This window comes from Pristis pectinata, chromosome 2 (assembly GCF_009764475.1).
Source record: "Pristis pectinata isolate sPriPec2 chromosome 2, sPriPec2.1.pri, whole genome shotgun sequence".
In the NCBI taxonomy this organism is placed as follows: domain Eukaryota; kingdom Metazoa; phylum Chordata; class Chondrichthyes; order Rhinopristiformes; family Pristidae; genus Pristis; species Pristis pectinata.
Genome location: NC_067406.1, coordinates 121,639,611 through 121,663,507, shown reverse-complemented (window position 1 = coordinate 121,663,507; position 23,897 = coordinate 121,639,611). Strand labels below are relative to the sequence as shown.

At 39.4% G+C, this 23,897-nt stretch overlaps 1 protein-coding gene across 6 annotated transcripts in view; it reads right to left on the bottom strand.

Moving 5' to 3' along the window:
* Positions 1-23,897, bottom strand: part of inpp4b (inositol polyphosphate-4-phosphatase type II B) — a 561,052-nt gene that overhangs the window by 98,924 nt on the left and 438,231 nt on the right. For all 6 annotated transcript variants that reach the window (XM_052042054.1, XM_052042063.1, XM_052042079.1 and 3 more), the window contains 2 exons: positions 21,943-22,012; positions 12,651-12,798 (listed from right to left, as the gene is read on the bottom strand). In XM_052042054.1, coding sequence (XP_051898014.1) covers positions 12,651-12,798; positions 21,943-22,012 — 218 coding nt within the window. The remainder of the gene's footprint in view (positions 1-12,650; positions 12,799-21,942; positions 22,013-23,897) is intronic.

Below are 23,897 nucleotides of genomic sequence, written 5' to 3'. Positions count from 1 at the left end.
GCAATAAATACTGGCCATGCCAGTGACACTCAAATCTCTAAAAAGGAATAAATAACATCAGAACCTTTCCTTTTAAGGAAAGGTTGAGCGAGCTGGGACTTTTCTCTTTGGAGCGATGCAGGGTGAGAGGCGACTCGATGGAGGTATATAAGATTATGAGGGGCATAGATAGAGTGGACAGCCAGCACCTTTTTCCCAGAGCAGCAACAGCCAATACCAGAGGACATCAGTTTAAGGTCAGAAGAGGAAAGTTTAGGGGAAATGTCAGAGGTAGGGTTTTAGTTTTTTTTTAAACACACAGAGAATGGTGGGTGCCTGGAATGCACTGCCAGGAGTGGTGGTAGAGCCTGATACAATGGGGACATTTAAAAGACTCTTAGATAGGTACATAGAAGTAAAATAAAATGGAGGGTTATGGGCTGTGTAGGAGAAAAGGCTTACATTGACCAGGGAGTAGGTGTTTATATAGGTCGGCACAATATTGTGGGCCACAGGGTACATACTGTGCTGTACTGTTCTATGTTTTATGTTCTAGGAACAATAACTATAAAATATTTTATTAAATTGATGTTAATCTTACATACATCTTTTGCAACATTGTGCCATTACCTTCGAAAATGCTGGCATCAATACTGTTTCACATAGATTTGTGCACTTCAGCACCATACTCAAATAGTTACATCTGAAATCTGAATGCAGGCATGCAATTTGACTATGGGAACTGATGCAATCCTGTCCTTCATTGATACTGAGCATGTACACTTAAAGGTCATCACCATCAGATAATTGCTGGAAGGAGGATGCCTACTTGATTTCAAAGATCTGCCCAAGATCAGTTAACAAACAAATCTGACATAGAACAAAATTATGAAATTCATAGATGGGGTAGATAGTAAGAAAGTTTTTTCCATACTAGACATGTCTAACACCTGAGTGCAAAGGTTTAAGGGAAGAGGTTGGAGGTTTAGAGGGCACCAGAGGAAGAATTTTTTTCACCCAGAGGGTAGCTGGAATCTGGTATACACTCTGTGGGTTTGGAAGCATAGATTCTTAAGTATCTAGACAATCTCTTGAATCATTAAGGCACTGAAGGCTACAGGCCAAATGCTGAAAAATGGGATTAGTACTGATGGGTACCTGATGTTTGGCATGGACATGGTAGGTCAAAGGGTCTGTTTCTGTGCTGTTAGACATGATTCTATCACTATCCAACTCTATACATGAAGAAATATGACAGCTGACCTAAGAAGCAGGCTTCAAAATATCCTAAAGGAGAGAGAGGTAGAATGGTTTACAGAGGATATTCTACAGTTTAGAATCCACAAGGCTGAAAACAGTTATCATCAGCGGAGCAAAGAAATTGTAGGGCATAAGAGGCTAAAACTGAAGGAGAATAGATATCTTGGGGAGTTACACATGGAGAGATTTGAAAACATGGATATGAACTTGAAAAATCAAGGCACTGTCTTACAGGAGGTAATATAGATGATGAGCACAGGTCTGATATGCAAACAGGATTGTGAATGATTTAGGATATAGACAGCAAAGTTTTAGATTATCTCAATTAGCACAGCAAATCAAAGGCGGTCAGTAAATCAGGGTGGTGGCAAGGTAAAGCTGGGTATTATCAGCATAAATTAAAAATCTGATACACCTTTGGATAACGTCAAGGACAACATGTAAATGTCACTGGCACCTCCCTTGCCTGGGACTAGCTGCCTGTCATCTTACATCCCTCCTCAGTCCACCAATCATCCTGGATTCCTTTCCTACCACCTCCTCTTTATACTGGCCATCTCGCCTCGCCACTCAGTCCTGATGAAGGGTTTTGACCTGAAATATTGACAATTCCTTTACTCCCACAGATACTGCTTGATCCGCTGATTTCTTCCAGCAGTTTGATGCTCCAGATTCCAGCATCTGCAGTCTGTCGTGTCTCCAACAGAGCACAAGGATTGCAGTCTGTACATTAACAAGATGAACTGCAGCAAAATGCCAAGAGTTCTTTAAAGGCATATTCCAAAGTCATAATCTGTTCAACCTAGAAGAGCTAGAGCAGCAGATGTTTGGGAAGGCCACTAACTGCAGGCTCCCCTCCAAGTTATACATGACCTTGACTTGGAATCACCAGTCCTTCATTTGGCTGCACTTTCAAAGGATCAGCGTGTCCATTGGGAATATGTTGTTTCTTCCAACATGCTTCCAGATGCAATCTCTTCATAAGCGGCCAGCTGTCAAGCACAATGCAGAGATGTTCTGTCTGTGAATAGCTCACTCCAACACTGGACTTCACTATGGTTTCATCAGACCACAGGGACATACTGTACATACTAGCTCTTGGCTTTTATAGCACATTTTTAAGCATTAATGAAATTGTTGGCAGAGTAATCCCTCATTTAAGTCTCATCACATTATCACATTGTCTTCATAAATGACCACCTATTAATCACCTTCTAAACAAGTGGATAGATACTAACAATGTTCTCTTTGTAGACTAAAGAAATACGAGAGAGTAAGATGAGACCAAGTCAGAAAAGGCAGCTGGGAAGGAGGCTGAGATCCAGAATGCTACAGAGGCAGAAGATGGAGAAATTGGAGGGATGGACAGAGGCCAGAGTTAGCCACCCCTGATTCCAGACATCCTAGCCAGGAGAAACATCAGCTCTAAATTCTATATGTTTTGGTGAGATCATCTCTCATTCTTACAAATCCAGTGTGCTTATCTCTCTGCATACAACAAAGCCCCCCATCTCATTAATAAATCTGGTGAACTTCTGCTGCAATCAGGCAACTTCAAGAGGAAGTGGCTAGGGAAGGGCTGGAGATCAGGCAACACAATGGTTCTCCTAGCACCCAGCTAGACTAGGGATAATTTATAGTAGCCAATTAGCAACCAGCATGTCTTTGGGAAAGGGGAAAAATTAGAACACTGGGGGGAGAAACACAGATGGTCAAAAGGAGAACATGCAACTCACACAAACATCAGTGGCGGTCAGGACTGAACCCAGGTCACTGGATATGCAAGGCAGCAATACAACCCGTTCCATTGTGCCACTCTTACATGCACCTCAGAAGACACAGAGGTGTCTCCCTCCACTCAGCAGATTAGACGCATTGACTCTTGCAGGTGCTGTCAGGCTAATGAATTTCCCGTTGGAAAAATCCTTATGTACCAGCAGCCATGGCCAGTGGGTCTTTGGAAGAATCAGCCCATTGCCAATGGATTAAAATCTTGCCACTCTCTATGCAGCAGCACTGTGGGACTGCAGTGATTCAAGAAGACAGTACATCACCAGTTTCATCGAGGCAATTAGGGATGGGTATTAGATGCTGACCTTATCCAGTGACATTCATATCTCTCAAATCAAATAAAACAAAACTGGACTATACTTGATATTATATTTATTACATCATGGACACTTCAGGAGCAGTTTTAGGACAATTGAATATTACAATTTTCTTTACGCTGTAGGCATTCATCTTTATACTGACATAAAATGAGTGCTGTAATTTGAAAGTGAAGTCATCCAAACTGAATTTAAGCAAGTGATGGGTTACCACCTCGAGGTGGTGTCCTCACACTACATTAATTTTATAGCAGCTGCAGTGAAACCCAAACCAGTGCAATAAAAATCCTTCCAATATTACCAAAGCAACAACTAACCTCTTCAGTTGTTTTTTTTTTATTAGCATTAAATTGTAATCAGAATTTCAATGCCTTGTTCATCACTTTTTTTCCCTCTGCCTAGAGGATATTGCAGGAGAAAATAATATAACTTTGGTCAGCCAGCATAGTTTCATGTTGGTATCTGCATGAACCAATCTTGTGTTTTCTTTTGAGAGACCCTACATGAATAAAATGCATTTTTATTTAGAAAGCAGTATTAAGTGCTTTGTCCCATACCAATATGATGTATTAGTAATTAGAGACCATAGCCTTTTATTGTTTAGTAATAATTTAACATAGGTTATTAGCTGATCAGTTAAGCATGTTTTTCAGAACCAGTTTCAGCCTATGGTGTACTTGGATTTCCAGAAGACATTTGATAATGTGCCACACAAAAGGCTAGTACACAAGGTAAGAGCTCACAGCAATGGGGGAAGTGTGTTAATGTAGATTGAAGAACTGGTTATCACGTAGAAGACAGAGTCAGAATAAATGGGTCTTTTTCAGACTGGAAAGACTTAAGTAGGAGTGCCCCAAGGTACTTGGCTCTCAAATATTTATTATCTACATTAATTATTTGGAAGAGGAAGTAGAATGCAAGATATTCAAGTTTGCTGGTGACATGAAACAGGTAGGAGGGCATGCTATGGTGAAGATATTTGGATTCTACAAGGCTACAGGTAGGTTAAGTGAGAGGGCAAAACTTGGCAAATGGAGTTTAATGTTGGAAAGTGCAAGGCCATACTCTTTGGCAGGAGGAACCAAAAGGCAGGTGATTTTTTTCTAAACAGAATGACTGAAAATGAGTTGACAGAAGGATCCAGGTGTTTTTGTGCATGAAACACAAAAAGTCAACATACAGTTGCAGCAAGTAATTAAGGTGGAAAATGGCACATTGGCCTTTATTGCGAGGGAACTTAAAATTAGAGAAGTGTTGTTACAATTGTACAGGGTGTTGGTGAGGCTGCAGCTAGACTATTGCATACAGTTTTGGTCACGATCATGAAAGACTCTTGTTTGGAGACGTCCAAAAGCTGTTCCAGCGCATTTAAGACGATGTTGGATCTCGTCATTAAGGTCAACATTGGAGGAGAGGTAACCCCTCCATTTCAAAGATGTCTTAAAAGCCAACATGAAGAAATGTAACATCGACATCAACAATTGGGAAACCAATGCCAAGGACAGGAAACTCTGGCAAACCATCATCCGAGAAGGAACAGCGACCTTCGAAGCCAACAGATGTGCAGAATTAGAGGAAAAAAGAAGAAAATGGAAAGAGAGGCAGCAACAACCAAAGCCCGAGCTGCCATCTGGAACTACCTGTCCTGAATGCGGAAGAACTTTCAGAGCCAAGATTGGACTCATAAGCCACTTGAGAGCCCATAAATAGATCAATGGAACGAAGACCATCATCCTTGACCTCGTGGGATAGCCATGACGATGATGACAGTTTTTGTCCTTTTATTTAAAAAGGATATACTAGAATAGACGCTGTCCAGAAGAGATGCATTTGTTACTTCCTGGGATGAGATTTGTTCCTTCATGAACAGTTAAAAAAGATAGACTTGCATCCTTGAGTTCAGAATAATGAGGAGTAATTTTATTGAAACGTACAAGATCCTAAGAGGGCATGACAAGATAGATGTTGAGACATTTCCACTTGTGGTTACAAGATAAGAGGGCAGTCATTTAAAACCGAGATACACAGCAATTTCTTCTCACAGAGGGTGGTGAATCTCTGGAATTCTCTATCCCAGAAGGTTATATGTAGAACTTAGATCACTGGAGTCATTTGAGAGGGCGTAGATGCATTTTTGAAAGAGCGTGAAATTGAGGGCAATGTTGAATTGACAAAGAGTTGAGGCTCATGGCAGATTAACCATGATCTTATTAAATGGAGTCAGGCTTGAGGACTAGGTGGCCTACCCCGCTCCTATTTTCTCACAAGTATTCTTGTGTATAGTGTATTCTTGGTTCAGAGTGTGGTGCATTAATTTGGCCCAGATACTTGAAATATCTCAGGGGAGTCAACAGCAAGTTTTTATAAGACTGATAATCTGCCATTAAATTGTCTGCTTTTGTTAATTATTAGCATCATACAAATTGCCCCACTGTGAAGATAATATATGTAGTGGTAAATAGTCCATCAGTGGCTTCCCTGAAGCTGTTTTATTTTGAATAGCTGCCGTCTATCTAGAGCAGAGATGAAAAATTACTCAATATAAAAACGCTTCAATTCACTAGCTTTTCTTCCCCCCAGTGTAAAATCTTCAAATAATGGAGGAGATGGATTACAAAGGCTCATCTTTCTTTTAATAGCAGGATGAACTAAGCTTTCTTCAGTCTCCATAATGTAAATAGTGACCAATTTCTCTGTTTAGGGTTATAGTAAATGTTGTAACTATTATCCAATGTACTTTGCATATAAGTTATGCTGCAAGAATAGAGCTGGCTTTCAACAACAGACATTCTTTTCCAAATGTCATACTTTATTGATACGAATTTGAACATAAATTTAATGAGTGAATTGGTGATTTATTGGGCTTCAAGCCTCTTAGAAATAATGATCAAAATATAGACCTCGATTATCTGCTGATTTAGTACATTAAATAGTGAAGACTATCAGCTTACTAACTATTGCCAATAACATCAGGAAAGTGGACTGCACTGTGTTCAATCAATTCCACCAGATGGAAATTTGCAAAACAAAATATGTTGCTCATGCAAATACACTGTTGTTTCAGGCCAAGTAATTTTCTCACTAATCTAGTCAGCTTATTGTGGTACCTATATTGGGATATCACAACATTTCCGACATGAATCTCTAAAAGTTATTCCTCTGGATGACATTTGGATATTGAAATCAATGACTAAAGTTAACAGTCATTTCTCTTTGATAATATTATGGTCCAAACACTGATTGATAGTACATATATAAATATGATATGCTGCCTAGAAAGTATGGAGTTGTTATCACTGATATAACAACTCCATACCTCGGACTGGAGGCCTGCGACTAGTGGTGTGCCTCAGGGACCTGTGCTAGGTCCATTGTTGTTTGCTGTCTATATCAATGATCTAGATGATAATGTGGTAAATTGGATCAGCAAGTTTGCTGATGACACTAAGATTGGAAGCAGTGTGGACAGTGAGGAAGACTCTCAAAGCTTGCAGAGGGACCTGGACCAATTGGAAAAATGGGCCAGAAAATGGCAGATGGAATTTAATGCAGGCAATGTTGCATTTTGGAAGGACAAATCAAGGTAGGACATACACAGTAAATGGTAGGGCACCGAGGAGTGCAGAGGAACAAAGGGATCTGGGAGTTCAGATACATAATTCCCTGAAAGTGGCGTCACAGGTAGACAGGGTTATAAAGAAGGCTTTTGGCATCCTGGCATTCATAAATCAAAGTATTGAGTATAGGAGTTGGGAATGTTATGGTGAGGTTGTATAAGACATTGGTGAGGCCAAATTTGGAGTATTATGTGCAGTTCTGGTCACCTAACTATAGGAAGGATATCAGTAAGATTGAAAGAGTGCAGAGAAGATTTAGTAGAATGCTGCCAGGTCTTCAGGAGTTGAGTTACAGGGAAAGATTGAACAGGTTAGGACTTTATTCCTTGGAGTGCAGAAGAATGAGGGGAGATTTAATAGAGGTTGACAAAATTATGAGGGGTATAGACAAAGTAAATGCAAGTAGGCTCTTTCCACCTAGATTAGGTGAGATAAGTACGAGAGGACATGGCTTTAGGGTGAAAGGGGAAAGATTTAGGGGGAATTTCTTCACTCAGAGTGGTGGGAGTGTGGAATGAGCTGCCATTTGATGTGGTAAATGCGGGCTCACTCGAGTTTTAAGAATAAATTGGATAGATACATGGATGGGAGAGGTCTGGAGGGTTATGAACAGTGCAGGTCAATGGGACTAGTGGAATAAAGTTTCAGCACAGACTAGAAGTGCTGAATGGCCTGTTTTCTGTGCTGTAGTGTTCTTGGTTCTATGATCAGTTATATCACTGATATCTAGGCAAGAAAGAAAATTACCCAATTATATAAAGCAGCAGTCAAACATCTCATAGTGAAGAGATGTATTTAAACTAAATTGAAAACATCTGATGACTCCCAATACTTACAAAGAAAGCATTAGTTTAGATGTGTCCCATACAAGCAAGTAATACAAATAATATATAAAACAGCTAATAATCTAAATGGTAAAATTTGCCTTTGAAATTAAGAGATCACTTTAAAGATCTAAATGTACCATGCCTGACATGGACCAGTAGTCTATGGATTATGTGATCAGTAACGGAATAAAAGAAGAATATTTAGGAAAAGAAAGTGACAAATATTTCCGCTCTAATCCTGAATCTGGCTGAGGTTTAACTGTACAGCAAGGCAAGCCTTCAGTACCTTACCCAGACAATCATTCTTGACACTTAAGAATGCCCATCAATTGATTTGGTCCAGAGAGAACAGCAATGGAGTCTGAACTTTACCACAACTTGTGCTTGTTAGATTCCAACTAGAAATGGAAATCATGACTGTAATATCCCTTCACCAAATCAAGAAAGTTATGCAAATTGCAAGGTGCATGCACCACTAGATAATTGCAACTGACAACCCAAAATGAAATTTAAGACATCCCTGGTAATCCCTAGCACATCATAAAGTTCTTATCTCCTCTGCTTCTGAGTTATCGGGGCTGAATAGATCATATCTCAGAAGACATTTAGTGGGTTTTATTGATCTTGACAGTTGATAAAGCCAGATGTCATGACTTTGCTAGTTGTTAATGTTTTTTTCCCAAACTTATTCATGTGGGATGCATTTTGGCCTGACCATGGGATGATATCACATTATGCAAGGACCTACCGTCACACAAGCCCTTGACATTTAACGTCAGATTGGCACTTACCAACAAGTAAACGTCAGGACAGTCAGTCCATATTTCTCACCATACATCAGCAATAAGCCAGGGCAGCTTGCTGCTGGCATCAAGTTCTGAAGGATACTGAAAAAACTGAGTGGCTGCAGCAAACTGCGCTGATACATACTTAAAGTCAACTGATTTTTCGCAGTTCTATGAATTCAGATGCTTTTGGTATACTCATGACAAGTAATGCATTCCATATTAAATCAGCACTGAACCTGGCACTGTGTTATTACAAATTTACACAGAGTGATGGGTGCGTGGAATGCACTGCCAGCAGAGGTTGTGGGGGCAGATACATTAGGGACATTTAAGAGATTCTTAGTAGATAATGATAGAGAAATTGAGGGCTATATGGGGGGGAAGGGTTAGATAGATATTAGAGCAGAATAAAATGTTGGCACAACATCATGGGCTGAAGGGCCTGTACTGTGCTGTGCTGTAATGTTTTATGTTCTAGGTTATTTCTAATTTGGCAATTGATAGAAACAAACATATCAGTAGCTTTTCAAATGCAGGAATTTCTAGTGAACCATTTAAGATAAGATACCTTTATTAGCCACATGTACATCAAAACACACAATGAAATCCATTTTTTGCGTAGAGTGTTCTGGGGGTAGCCCGTAAGTGTCGCCACGTTTTTGGCACCAACATAGCATGCCCACAACTTCCTAACCCGTACGTCTTTGGAACGTGGGAGGAAACCGGAGCACCCGGAGGAAACCCATGCAGACACGAGGAGAACGTACAAACTCCTTACAGACAGTGGCCGGAATTGAACCCGGGTCACTGGCGCTGTAATAGCTTTACACTAACCACTACACTACTGTGCCAACCACACTTTGAGGCTTCACAAAGTTGTTAAGCATTCTAAACCAAAATTCAGTAACAAAATTATTATAGGTATCCTGCTCAACTAGTTCTTGTTTATGAGCCTAGAAATTCAAATCCAGCTCAGCAGCACAAATCACGCTATTATTGAAGTTAATATAAAGCAGATTAGAAAGCACAATTGTTACTAAAGATTGCATTTAGCTCTAATAAAATGGAAAAGAATTTCTTGGCAATTATATTTTCAAGTACAACCATTTTAAAAACACATGAATAAATCTGAAATATAATACAAACATTTAACTTAGAAAAAAATTGCCTGGCCATGCAGGAATCAAACTACTATTTAATATGATTGTGCCCAGATGTTTGGCTGCCAGAATGTGAAGTTACAATGAAGTTCCACAAACACATACCATATAGGCCATAAAGTGTCATAATTTGGCACACTTGCATAAATAGAACATTAGTATATAGTTCCCAAGATTAAAATTTTTATCCTGGGATTTGTTTAATGCATGTTAAATCATACCTTTTATTGGACTCATTAACAGCTTTTAAAAGAAGTTAAAGAACAATGTAGCTCTTTATTGATGCTTCTATTTAAACCCATCTTGCATTAATGACAAGTGCCATAAGGAATTATAACAGACAAGAAAACTTGTATTGTTACTTCACAGGTGTTGTCAAGATAATTGTAAGAATATTACAGTAAAACTCTGATAAATTAGGCACCCTTGGGACTTTGGTGGTGCTGGGCTAGCAGATTTTCTGGACCACCAGATATCACTCCAATTTGGACTCCAGCACAGTTTTAATTCACTTTTTTTGTTAAGCTGTCATAGAGTAGTATAACAAACTTTCCAGAGAATCTGGTGGGTTTACAGGGTGTGGGGGAAATGGGGCCCTGGTGAGCTTAAGTGGAGCACAGCAAATGGTTTAAAGGGAGCCCACGAAACAAGGCCCTCTCCAATTCAAAGAGAGCATGGGAAATGGTGCCCCAGGGAGTTTAAAGGGAGCAAGGGAAACAAAACCCCTGTGAATTTTGATGAAGTGTGGGAAACAGGACCCCAGTGAGTTTAAAGGGATTGCAGGAAACAGGGCCCCAGTGAATTTAAAAGGGAGCACAAGCAGAAATTACTGAGCCACATGCCAAACCATCAGGATTTCCAAACAATGGAGGAGCAGGTCATTGGAGTTTTACTGTTGTATCTTTTCCTGGGCAGAATGGAGGATAACAAGCTGCAGAGTTGGTACATATTTAACTGAGGCAGTCAGAAGGTGAGATCTCTGAGGAGATACTCCATAGAACTGTCTACAAAGTGAAGCAGAGCTCTATCCAACCTGACCAGGAGGCCAATATACCAAACAGAATCAAATGCAGTTTTTAAATAAAGGAACACTACTCTCATTTTTAATTCCTTTGGATGTCATCTTGCAATGAGAATGCTCAAGCTGTACCCTGATCATTCAATGCTCTGCCTCAGGTGAAAATTGACCCGAGACAAGGGATGATCATTCAGTACTGAAGGTATTCTTTTGAAGAGCTAACTGCTTCAACATGTTGAAATAAAACCTTAAACAGTGATGTTTTGCAATAACATAGCTGAACACCAGTCTTTTTTTTTTTACAGGCTTAATTCCAGAATTATCTCATTCAAAAAAATTAATGCAGTGATCAGGGCCACCTCCAACTCTGTTCAACAGTGGGGGCAATGAAAGAAGTAACTGCTGCATGCTTAAACCTTCTGCAATTTGTAGGTCAGAAGAGATTACACCCAGAGGAGGAAGTAGAATGTAAGAAAGAGGATTAAGTCTGATGATTCTGACTCTGATTACTCCATGGCAACCCCCCTGGTTCTGCACCACCTTTTCATGCAAGAGAATGTGTTAGTTTTGTGCAGTTTTTGGGGAGTGATAATATCTTGATGAATAGTTAGTAGTGTATGCAAGTAGTACACATTGGTGTTGATCTCACAAAGTTGCTAAGTGTGTAAGAGTGCAGTGAATCATGAATATGAAGAATGAGCCCTGACTGATGGAGATTGTTGCTACATCAGTGATGATGCTGTGAGGAATTGTGCAGAATTTCTGGTCAGATGTGATATGGCAGTTAAAATTCATTTACTGGCCTTAAATACCGAGTTCATTGAAACTCTTATGGTGTTGAACCTGGGTCCTCAGAATTCAAGAGTTGGCATCATATTCCACAGCAATCTGCTCCCTCTGGCTCTCTGTTTGCCAGGCCAGATTCACTTCCTGTTTGACATACAACTCTTTCTCCAACTATGATGCACTTCCCCTTTATGAACTATGGGCCACCATTAAGCATACTGGTTAACTTCAAGAGGCGTTGGCAAATCACACTATTGGCTCCCTTCTGATTCATGTCAATGTGTTTAATGCCAGCGGCATGCAGGAATCATGATACGAGCCAGACAATGTGCATGTAGTGCAAAAAACGAGCTGCTGGAGGAACTCACCACCCCCGTCACTTCTTTATACTGGCTATCTTCCCTCTACTCTTTCAGTCCAGATGAAGGCTCTCAACCCAACTGTCCATTTCCCTCTACAGATATTGCCTGACCTGCTGACTGCCTCCAGCAGTTTGGGTTTTTTTTCCCCCTTGTTTTTTCTCCCCCTCCAGATTCCAGCATCTACAGTCTCTTGTGTCTCCAGTGTCCATTTGGCATGCTGCCTGCGTTACAATCAATGGGAATGTTCATCAAACACCAGGATCCCCATGTCTGCTTTCATGGTCTACTAAGTAATATTCTCCTATAAATATACGAAGCATCCCGATAAAGCTTCAGTGATACACTTGATCAGATGTTTGTTTCAGAAGTCAAATGGCATTGATTAAATTAAAATACTACATCACAGTTCACTGCAATACTTCTCTGGGAAAGAATCCAAAAGAGGAATATATTGCTTTGCAATAGAGTTAAGGGCACCAGGAAAAACCTGAGTAAAGTGAAGCATTGATTATTACTTTTGTACCTGATTATTTAGTTGTAATGAAGTTTCTGAATTAACATACAACTTTTATCAAGTTACTCATAAACAAAGTTGACATGAATTTATAACTATTGCAAAAATATCAACAGAAAATTAGATGGGGATGGTGGGGGATTGAGAAGAGATACATTCTTATATGTGATGCTAGTCCATCTTACTCTAATTAAAGCTGAACAAAACCTTGGCCAATCTGTAGCATTTTACCTTCTCATATCTTCCTGGATGAAGAGTTCTATCAGTTGCTTGGGGATGTGGAAGGACAGTGTACTTTCAGCCATTTGTTCTCGGACACAGAGCCACTTGCCATTGGCTGTAGGTAATCTATACACTTTCCATATGATATTTTTAAACACTGTAAGAAAACAAAATAATTGTAAATTAAGTACAGATAAAATAAGAAACCCAATAATTATCTAATCTCAATAAGCAAATATATGCTAATAAAGCTGATCAGCTGCAGTGACAAGACAGATATCTCAGACTGTTGAACCTATATGTAGTGAGGTATGTGGTCTGTCAGTAACTGACAAAAAGCAGCTTGCTCCACCAGCTCAACTACATGATGACATTGCATGCTCATGCAATAATCAAGCGACACAAATTAAAGTAGTGTACATATCAGGGTCTTCTAATGCTGCAAGAGGTGGGGAGTGCCATATCACATGGATGACAATTTTAACACTGAGACAATGTTTAACCAGGAGTTAACCAAAGTAGACAGGTGAATAGGGCTTGGTGAGAGTTAAGATACAAGCAGTAGAGTAAGCTTGAGATCAAGTTTAAAGAGAATAGAAAGAAAGAAGCCAATCAATCGCGCAATGGAACAAAAGGGTTGGATGAGGCCTTCGGCAGACAAAGTGAGGTAGAGTCAGGCAACTTACATTGAAAAAAAAATGGATAGAGTTTGTTAAAGAATAGATGAAGAAAGTTCAGCCCAGGTCAAGTATGTCATCAACACTGTGAACCATCTAGGTTCAATCCAGGCAGTTTCTAGGCAAAGGGATGGAGACGACGGGTGGTAGATGGAGCTTGTGGCAGGAGCCAGAGACCAAAGCTTTGATCGAGTCAGATGAAATTTCTGCTCATCCACATTAGATGTCAATCAAACAGTTAGAGGCAATGGAAGGAATCAAGAAAGATATTGGTGAGATAAAGTTGGATGGGAACTAATGTGTTGTTGGATGACGAGAGGTAGTATGTAAATGAAAAATGGGAATGAGACAAAGATAGATCCTTGGTGCACACCATAATTCATGGTGCAAGCACAGAAGGAGATGGCATTGTCATCGAGCCAGAAGATGGCTGGCAATGAAGGAAGTTCAAAGGGCCAATGCACATAAAGTCTCGGATATACTTGAAGTTTAGCATATGCAATGTGTGGAATGTCAGTCTTCAGTTTGTACTTTCTCAAGACCAAACAAGAAAAATCTCCAAATATGCAGCCAAAATCCAGAGTTTTCTACAAATGGTCACAGCTAGAATCACCTATATTGTTCCCAGTATGAAATTCCTCCCAGTTTGCATGTGTTTCAAGCTCAGAGTTTACAAAATCACCAGTGTAACCTATATTGACTCCTTTCATTAGCTATTTATTTTTGATGAAAGGCCTCTGCACCAAATATTATTCAACTGTTAAGGCCTTTATAAAAAGACGTGAGACAACACAACTTTAAACAATAGATCAGGAAGGAAGGAAAAGTTGTATATTCTTTTCTGCAGTGATTGTATTGAGTCGGTATTTATGAGCACTAGGAAATATTTCACGTACACAGCAAGGTTTAAATATTTGAACATGCCAAACACTTTGCAGTGGAATTGCAATATGCAAGTAACCCATGCCAATTCCACAGTGCAGCTTACAACCGAATCTCATTTCCACAGCTTATTAACCTAATTTTTGGTGTTTCAGATAGCTTAAATCATTCTACTTAGCACAAAAGTTCACATTCACAGGATTCATAAGCAATGCACACCACTGAAGTCACACCAGAATCTCAAAGCAGACGTGCATATTGCCTCCAACCACGGCATACCTTTGAAAACCTCATTACCATCTGTGACAGGTCTGTCACAGCAGCAAGCACCTTAGTTTTCTGGAACAGCTGTCAAGGTGTCAGTTGAGGAGTCAGAGAAACCTCTACTATACCTAGGGGCCCAGAAAACACTTCAGGGACAACTTGGTTAGAAAGTTCAATGTCAGCTGTGAGAACTGACACACATGGTAATGTCAGCAAATATATCAATAAATACAACTTAATAAACACCACATACTAAACTCACAAAGTGCTCATGTTTGTAGACCTCTGTCACTCATCTAACTCATGTTTGGGGAGAAGCGCAGATCATTGATAAGGAAGACGACAGAAACTGCTGCAAAATATGATTACTAAGGTCAGAGTTAAAAATTAAGAGGCGCAGTCTTTTTGAGGAGGTTGTAATCCAGTAATGGAAGAAAATGAAAACAACAGGAAGGTTTCTTATAATTTTACACAGAAACATCTATATTCTCCTTGAAAAGCAAGGAAAAAGACAACCTCTTCAAATCATCATCAATAAATATTGTGTTGACTTCATCTGGCATCCAATTGTAAGATTCGCTTTATTTGTGTTTGTTCAGTTGGTTGGAAAATGCACTTCTAGAAAACGATAAAAAACACAATGTCTTCAAAATAACTGAAGAGTTGCACTTCACCGATTATCCTCTAGACATCAATTCTCCATTTGAATTTATTACCTACACTGTAGGAAAGCTTCCTGTTGGGATAGAGGCAAAAACCATCACAGTGCAGTTAGAGTAAAAGTTCCCAGTGGGAGGTTTGAAAAAGAAGAGGGCATCAAGTGGATTGCATTTTGTCTGCTCTTGGTAAAGATGTTAAGAAATGCTTATTGCACACAATGTGTCACCACAAACACTCCAGGGGATCTTCTGGACTTAATATTTTTCTGTTCCAGTTCATATTTCTAATTGATAACAATAATCATTTGTGCCCTGCAGTTCTTTCCTGTTTTAGGCTCTCTCCTTGTTATGTCCACCCAAAGTCAAAGACCTTTCCATTGATGGACACAGTACAAATTTCAAGAGTTGGTCATGGCAAGATCTCTCTGAATGCTGCGCACTCAGTGAGGAGACGCGATCTGCCTACCACCACAATTGCAGGAGTAGGAAGGAGCAAAAGGCTGCTCAGCTGCCACAATACCCATCCTGTCCAGGTCCGTGAGTCATCCTTGTCACTGCTGCTACAAGCCGAGAGGAGTTGCAAGCATCAGCTACTTGTATAGTCATCAGAAAGCTCCAGCATGGATTTTGTTTCTCTGCAGCAGCCTGACAGAGTAGAGGGTGTCTGGCAGCCTCTGCCTGCTGCTTCCTCTCTCTTTGGCTGGCCACAGTCCTGCAGAACCTGATGCTATGATTCTAGGGAGGACAAGATAAGCAGGTGATGTCCATTGCCTTAAGGTGACCAGTGATGATCCTGTAACTGTCATCCAGCACCAGGTTAAATTTCTTTTGTGTGCAGAACATCCCCATACCAGGCAACCGTCCTTGACAATGCAGTGACACAAGGTGAGTGCAGAGTTGTTAATCACAGAGGTAAATTGAGTTTTCAGGCTTCTCGATGTTGTTGTTTCAGGCACTGACGTTCTCATCCTCTGCAACAGACTGAATGGTCCAGAATTTATTATTGATCACTGTGCTTTATAATTAAACTGTAAGCATAAATGCTGTATTTCAACAAATAAATGGATAATTATCATGAAGGTATGCAAACACTCCCACAGATTCAAGGATTTGTAGATTTGGAAGTATTGGGTTGAATCCATTAATTATGTCTCCAATTAGCTCCATGCTTGGGATGAGGAGAGAAATAGAATTGATAGATAGGTACAATGAACATCTATACAGTTCTTTAATACACCTCAAGATACTTCATATGTAATGAATCACTTTGAAGTCAAGGTATTATTGTTACGAAACAGCCATGCCACAAATAGTCAAGTACCCAAAGTAACAATGAGACAACGGTCCAGATAAAAAGATGATACTTACAATGTTTCCACTGGATGGAAAAGAGTGTTTGTAAACACCCATATTGATTGCTGGTACAGCACTATTATCATAATACCAGTTACATCAGCTGGTTTTCATTTTTATTTGTCTTTAGTTAAAACTTGCCATTATAACATTTGTCCAGCAGCAGAAAGAATTTGTGATACTGCATAAGTAAAGCTGTATTATTTTATATTAGTTATTCCTGTCTCCTGAGTGTCTGAAACTCTCTGGAATAAATGATGAAATCCTGGGAAAATAGTGCATCTCAAAACGGGTAACATTAAATATTCAAGAGTAGTGATAAATATCCAGGTTTGGTAAATTATTGCTATTACTTGCACAATTACTTACCTAAATAACAGACTCCTATCAGTAGTCATCACATACTATAAAGAGCTATTTCTGCAAGCAAAGATCGCATGGAAACTGTAATTCTACCAGTAAATTTTGTAAAATGCTAGAGTGTGAGAGGTAGAAAGAGTCTGTAAATCATCTTACCTGCGAGTTTAAAAAAAACTCAGTGGAAAGATTTCCCCTGTGTATATAAATGCATTGATTAAAAAATTGCTCACCATACAACTATGCACCTAATAGGTGCACAAATCTTCCTCATCTGTTTTTCAGTCAAAGTTCAGTGTCAGAAACAAACACTGCACTCTCCCCACATCTCAGCCCACCCACCTTGGTAAATGCATATTCATTGATCCAATAAGTCTGAATACATCCCTCATTACAGTTTCCAGAGTCTTTGCTGCATGGCACACAGCAATCCATCTGGAGGGGTAGCTGAAGAGCAGGCTGTGGAGGTGATGGTGCAGAAGAATACACACTGGAAAAAACAATGAAAAGGTTGAGAGCAAGGCCCACCTCCTCCCAGTTTATCCAGAGCATTTGGACTGGAAACTTGCTATTACCCTGCACCAACAATCCCTCCCAATCAGGAATCCCAGTTATCCCAGAATCCCAGGAAACCCACCATTCTCAGGATAGTAATCGACCCAAAATATAAGCAAGGAACTTTCAGATGAAACACGTTGAATTTCAAACCTGTTGCAAAGTCTTTGCACCTGACTTGTGTTCTTCTGCCTACTCTATATAGAAAAAGACTTGCTGAGGTACACAAGGGATTTAGTTTGAGCTTTGAAAGGTCCAGCTACAGACAATGGCATCTCAGATGCTTCCATGATAGTGCAGCCCATTGGCATCAGGAATTGCACTGGACAAGCAGATGGCAGGGGAACAGGAAATAGTGTAAACCTTAGAGGAAACAGCATGGTGACATTGCTGCTTGCATGAGCACGCACTACCAAGCCCAATAGGTGAGATAACTAATCACCACTGTAATTCGTGCTGCTATCGTGTTCAAATTTATATTTGTTTCAAGGCTTTGAAAGTTGCTGATACGAACCACCCTCTGTGTAATAAAAAGTTGCCCGTCAAGTTCCTATTAAATCTTTCCCTTCTCACCTTAAACCTATGCCCTCTAGTTCTTGATTCCCCAACTCTGGGAAAAAGACTGAATGCATTCACCCTATCTATGCCCATCACAATTTGATACACCTCTTTAAGATCACCTCTCAGTCTCCTATACTCTAAGGAATATAGTCCTAGCCTGTCCAACCTCTCCCTATAACTCAGTCCTTTAAGTCCTGGCAACATCCTTGTAGATCTTTTCTGAACTCTTTCCAGTTTAGTAACATCTTTTCTATAACAGGGTGACCAAAACTGAACACTAAGTGCAGCCTCACCAGTGTTCTGTACAACTGCAACATAACATCCCAACTTCTATCCTCAATACTCTGAATGATAAAAAGCCTTCTTCACCATCCTGCCTACCTATGACTCCACTTTTAGGAACCATGCACCTGAACGCCAAGGTCCCTCTGTTCTACAAGACTCCCTGGGGCCCTACCATTTACTGTGAAAGTCCTACGTTGATTTGACTTAAGGCTCATTTGAGGGGTTGGGTGGGTGTATTTCCATGCACCAATAATGGCACAAAACTGATGTAGTTTTTCACAAAAATTAGATAATTTCAGATAATAATGTGCATCTGCAATAATGCCTCCAATAGCTGGTTATAATAAATAAATATACAATTGCGATCATAGTAAACACCAAGACCGCCTTGCTCTCTTACCTCCTGAAAGCTGTGAAGTGTGCTGGAATGCAAGGGCAAATTTATCAATCTCACACTCTTGATGGAAATCCATTCTCAACAGAAATACATCGGTGACTGTACTAAACAATGGTCTTCAGCTATTTCACCCACTCTGACAAAGGAATGGAGATAGAGGCAAGTCTGATCCTGATCTAAAATAGTATTCACACAGGTGTTTTCCAATGGATAACATTAAATATTTACCAAACTAGGAAGTACCGTTAAGGTTTCCTCTTCTTTGTCCAGGAATAGGGGTTTTGTTCCAGCTGAGCTCAGCTAACGCAGTGCAAACCAGCAACTGAACAAGTTATACTTCAGCTCTAGTTTAGTAACACATCACATAGTGTATTCACCCATGCATAATCAGGAAATGTGAATATGCACACCACAATTCCATATACAATATACAATTCCACTTTGTAGATTATCACACTCTTCAATTCCACTACCTAATGCTCACACCACATTATTGCTGCTATATTGTATAATGTGCAGTGATCATATATTTTGCCTCCAAAGTATTCAATGACTTGGAAAATCAGCCCCTCTTACTTCTCAGTTCAATGAAATAATGTTGTTCATTGACTTGCTTTTCTGCAGTAATTAAATTGTTGATATAAGAGAAAAGGTCAGGAAAAGCAAACACACTATAAGCAAAATTCTTTACTAGGAAGACCCAAGTTAAATTAAACACTCATCTCACTGAAATACCAAAGCTGTTGTTAATCCTTAATTGACATACAAAATATTAATCACAATAATTAAAATTGCAATTTTCTACTGAGAAACGAACGCAAATGGTTAGCAAACCTCACATACCTAATTTTATAAGACCATAATGAAGTATCATGAAATTGACCTGATTTTTTCCCCCAATTATTAATGCTGAAATTATATTGACTAATATATGGTTATAAATCTTTGTTTTTCAATAGCAAGGTTAAGTGAGAAAATAGTTCTTTGTAAACTAGAACTGTAGGAAGTGACTTCAACTTCAATGGCAACAGTCTGGTAACTTTATTAACAAAACCACAAAGCCTTAATAATGTGAATGAATTATTGATTAAACATAGAATTTAACATTTCTCCAACAGACATGAATCTTAAAATATTGATGCATATTAAATTTCTAAATTAATAAGTATAGGAATGTATAATTATGTAGAAATTGAATTGTACGGTAACCCCATTTTGTGCGCTACACAATTCAATTTCAATGAAAAATAAAACTGAATGGGAAACTAAGAACCTACTGTTACACACAGGCCCTGATTTTGGCATGACCTCATTGTCAGTCCTGGCCCCAGCTGACCCTCTGGTCCCAAACCCTCCACCTGTTCCCCCCACAACCACACACACTCATATCTACCCTGGGCATAACTGCGAGTCCCGCAATAGTGTGCCCCCAAATTAAACATTCACTGGCTCACCATGAACCAAGTAATTTATGTTCCTGAACAGTGAATTCCATCTCTAGATAATTTTCCGACTCTGCAATAAGTGCCAGCAATAAACACTTTCTGGTCAATCTAATACAAGCCCAGTAAAATTCAAGATTCTCTGTGCAATGAATTTTCAGCCTCATCCGCAAGGGATACTTCCATTGTATAACTTACTTTTCCGTTCCTTATGTAGCTTATTCCTCAGCAGCACTTTGAATTAACTATCCCAATCAGTTCAAAACTGTAGAACAACCTTATCCTGCGGACTTGCATCCGGTCAAACCAAGTTGAGGCAATCCAAAAATCAAGTCACATTTATAAGAATGACATCTGTCAGAGAATGCTGTGCCAATTTGCAGCAAGTATTGACTAAGTTGAGCAGAATCAAAGCAGCCTCTGATGAGAGAGTGCTACGAGATGGCTTCCTGCATCATGGGAAATCTGAACCTCCTGCTGAACTGAAAATCAAATCTTAACAAGCAGGCTGACATAGTCAATGAATTCAGAAATGCTTCCAAGAAAGAGACTGCATTAATACATTTTGATTCTTAACAAAAACACAGAATCCAAATCTGTTCAAGCATCAGCTCCTATCTCTCCATGGCTGTGACAATCAACACATAATAGCATAACTAAAGCTTGCTCAAAAAGACAGCCACCTACATAATAACTTAAAATTCATCAAATCTATCCACAGATATTTGAGGCTTTCTGGCTGCTGTTCTCCCTTAACAGTCATGTGGGCCAACTCCCGAGGCTCCAGCTGGAGTCCAAGCACATGACGGACCATAACCTATGCCTAGACTCTACTCTGGCACCACAAAAAATGTGCAATTATTTGATCGCAAACAGTGGAAATTGTTCTGATTGAAGAGGAAAATCTATCCATTGGATAAAGACCTTCTAAATAACACACGTTAGAGGTAGTGTTTATTTCCACCAAAAGTAAATTACTGAAGGTGCTAGAAACCTGAAATAATACACTCAACAGGTCAGGCAGCATCTATGATGTAAAAGAATTGATTTTGTTTTTCACCATTTGCTATTTTTCTGAAGTTTCAAAAGAGGAATGATGTTTGCTTTAATTTTATTTTTAAATTTTTTTATTTACAGCGTGGTAACAGGCCCTTCCGGCCCAACGAGTCCGCGCCGCCCATTTTAAACCCATATTAACCTACCTGTATGTCTTTGGAATACGGGAGGAAACCAGAGCACCCGAAGGAAGCCCACGCAGACACGGGAGAACATACAACCTCCTTACAGACAGCAATGGGAATCGAACCCCGATCACTGGCGCTGTAATAGCGTTGCACTAACCGCTACACTACTGTGCCACCATATAATATATAAACCATAAATTTGTTTTCATATATTGTCCATCTCTTATCACTGATTTCAAAATTTCAATTCCAGATTTATCTGTATTTATCTTAATAATCTGCATTGAAATTCTTCAACTGGTGGGATTTTAACTCATGAGATTGGACCAATTGTTGAAGCTTCTACACACTTGTCTAGTAACTTAACCACTCTGGTACCATACCCTGCATTATCACAATGGATTTTTCATCAAAAATGCAGCAATTTAACTTCAGATGGTGGCCAACAAATTAGGGAGATCAACTTGTTTGGTCCCAAGCAAGATAAGAGAATTATCACTAATAGTAGGTTGACAGAAAGAAAGAAACTTCCTAAATTGTTTTTCTCTAAGATATAAAAAGAGTTAGCCCTTTTTCAGACGAGGATATTTGCAAAACATGAGCAAGGACATTCATTATGACAGAGACCATACATGTGGTTTGTACATGTTAATTATCGCTAAGACAAATAAAGAAAAAAACATACCTGAATCTAGTAGTGAGAATTTTCCAGCATCATTAACAGTCCTGTGCAAAACACTCCCATATAATGCTGACTGGTAAAGAAGAGATTACACAAAACTCATTAAAGTTGTTCAAAACACATTTTGATTTGAAATTAGTTGAATGAATGCTTTCTGCACTTTTATGACATTACCATGTTCACCATTTCAGTCCAAGCCTTAATACACAAAGAGAAAATTGCCCAGGATATAAACAGCAGACAGCTCTGGATACCGCCTGAAGTAACCTCTGGTCTTAACAAATTTACTTTCAATCATGACAGTTTTAGCGCACAATCCAAAAACAATTAAACATTTTGATTTGTTTTCATTCTATTTACCATTAAAATGTTTTAAAGGTTCTTCCAATTAATATGTCAGATGATTATAAACAATATTTTTATCTAATGCCAGCAGGATTGGTGAGATTTAGCCACATTTTTCCATTACATTTTACATGCAACTAAAATACTAAAGAAATGCATTCTTCTGTGTATGCATTTATATTATTATTCTCATATTTGCTGGCAACACAGGAGTCATTAGGCCCATTGAATCTTTGCTGGCCCTCGGAGCATTCCCATCAGTCCCATTTCTTCACTTGCTGAAAAGAAAGTAGTGATATTTTATGGCTCTGCTCTACCTATCTAGCAAATAATTGGTACTTAAGACATTTGCCTTCAAATGTTGTTAATTAGACACTTCAGTTTAACAATGTGAATTAGTGTATCACTTGTGTTTTTTTCTAGACATGCATTTTTAAAATATAACCTTCCACGTGGGTTGGCAAGTAGACTACAAGCTCCCATCACCATCATTAGAATTTATAACTGACTCCTTCTTCAGCTGCCCTGATACAAACATTGTCATCTTGGTGAATGCTTTTCAGAAGCTTTATCTCTCAATGACTGTCAGACAACTGACAAGTACCTCCCACATTCAACCATTTGGAAAGTGAAAACACAATAACTGAATCAGCACCCATCTCTAGGAAATGACAATCCCAGATCAGTTTCTTGCCACACCAAAGAGGTTGGTCTCCAGCAAGAGAACACACAAAAACTGCTGTTGAAACCTGACTGTGTTTCAGTGCAGCAGGAAGTGAAATTCAATTCTTCCTCATCAACTGGGTTTGGCAAATGTTAACTGGAGCAAAAACTGCAGATACTGAAAATCCAAAACAAGAACAGAAAATGTTGAAAGGTCAGCAGTTGGGAGAGAAACTGTTAACATTTCACATCAAGGACCCTTCAAAACAAGTGTAGGTTAAGTTGCAGAGAGAGGGAGGGGCAGAGAGAAAGTCCGTGATACGGGATGCTCCAAGAGTAGAGTAAAAAAAGAAACAATTTGAAACAGAAAAGTACAGCCACATTTGTGTAGAGATTAAAAAGGATTGATAGTCTCAAGTTATTCAAGCCCTGAGGGTTGCAACCTGTCAAGACGGGAGATAAGGTGTCAGTCTCGAGCTGACAGTGGGCATCAATGGGGCAATGTAGGAATCTGAAATCAAAGGTCAGAGTGGGAATGAAAATTAAAGTAACAGGCAACTGGAAGCTCAGGGATGCTCTTGCGGAATGAGCAGAGTGTTCTGCAAAGTAATCACCCAATCTGCCTATGGTTCTCCTACATAGAGGAGACCACATTGTGAACACTAAAAACAACACACTATAATAGGAATGGATGTGAATTACTGCTTCACTTGGAAGGACTGTTTGAGTCCCTGGATAGTGGGAAAGAAAGAGATAAAAAGGCAGTTCAGTTCCATGAGAAGAGAACTGGTTACTGAACATGGATTTAGGAGGGAAGAGTGAAGAGTGCTTTTCAAATGCAGAATGGAGAGGAGAAAGAAGGATGCATACCGTGGTGGAATCCCATTGACTCCGGCAGAAATTATGGAAAATGATCTGTTGAATGTTGAGGCTGGTGGGGTGGAAGGCAA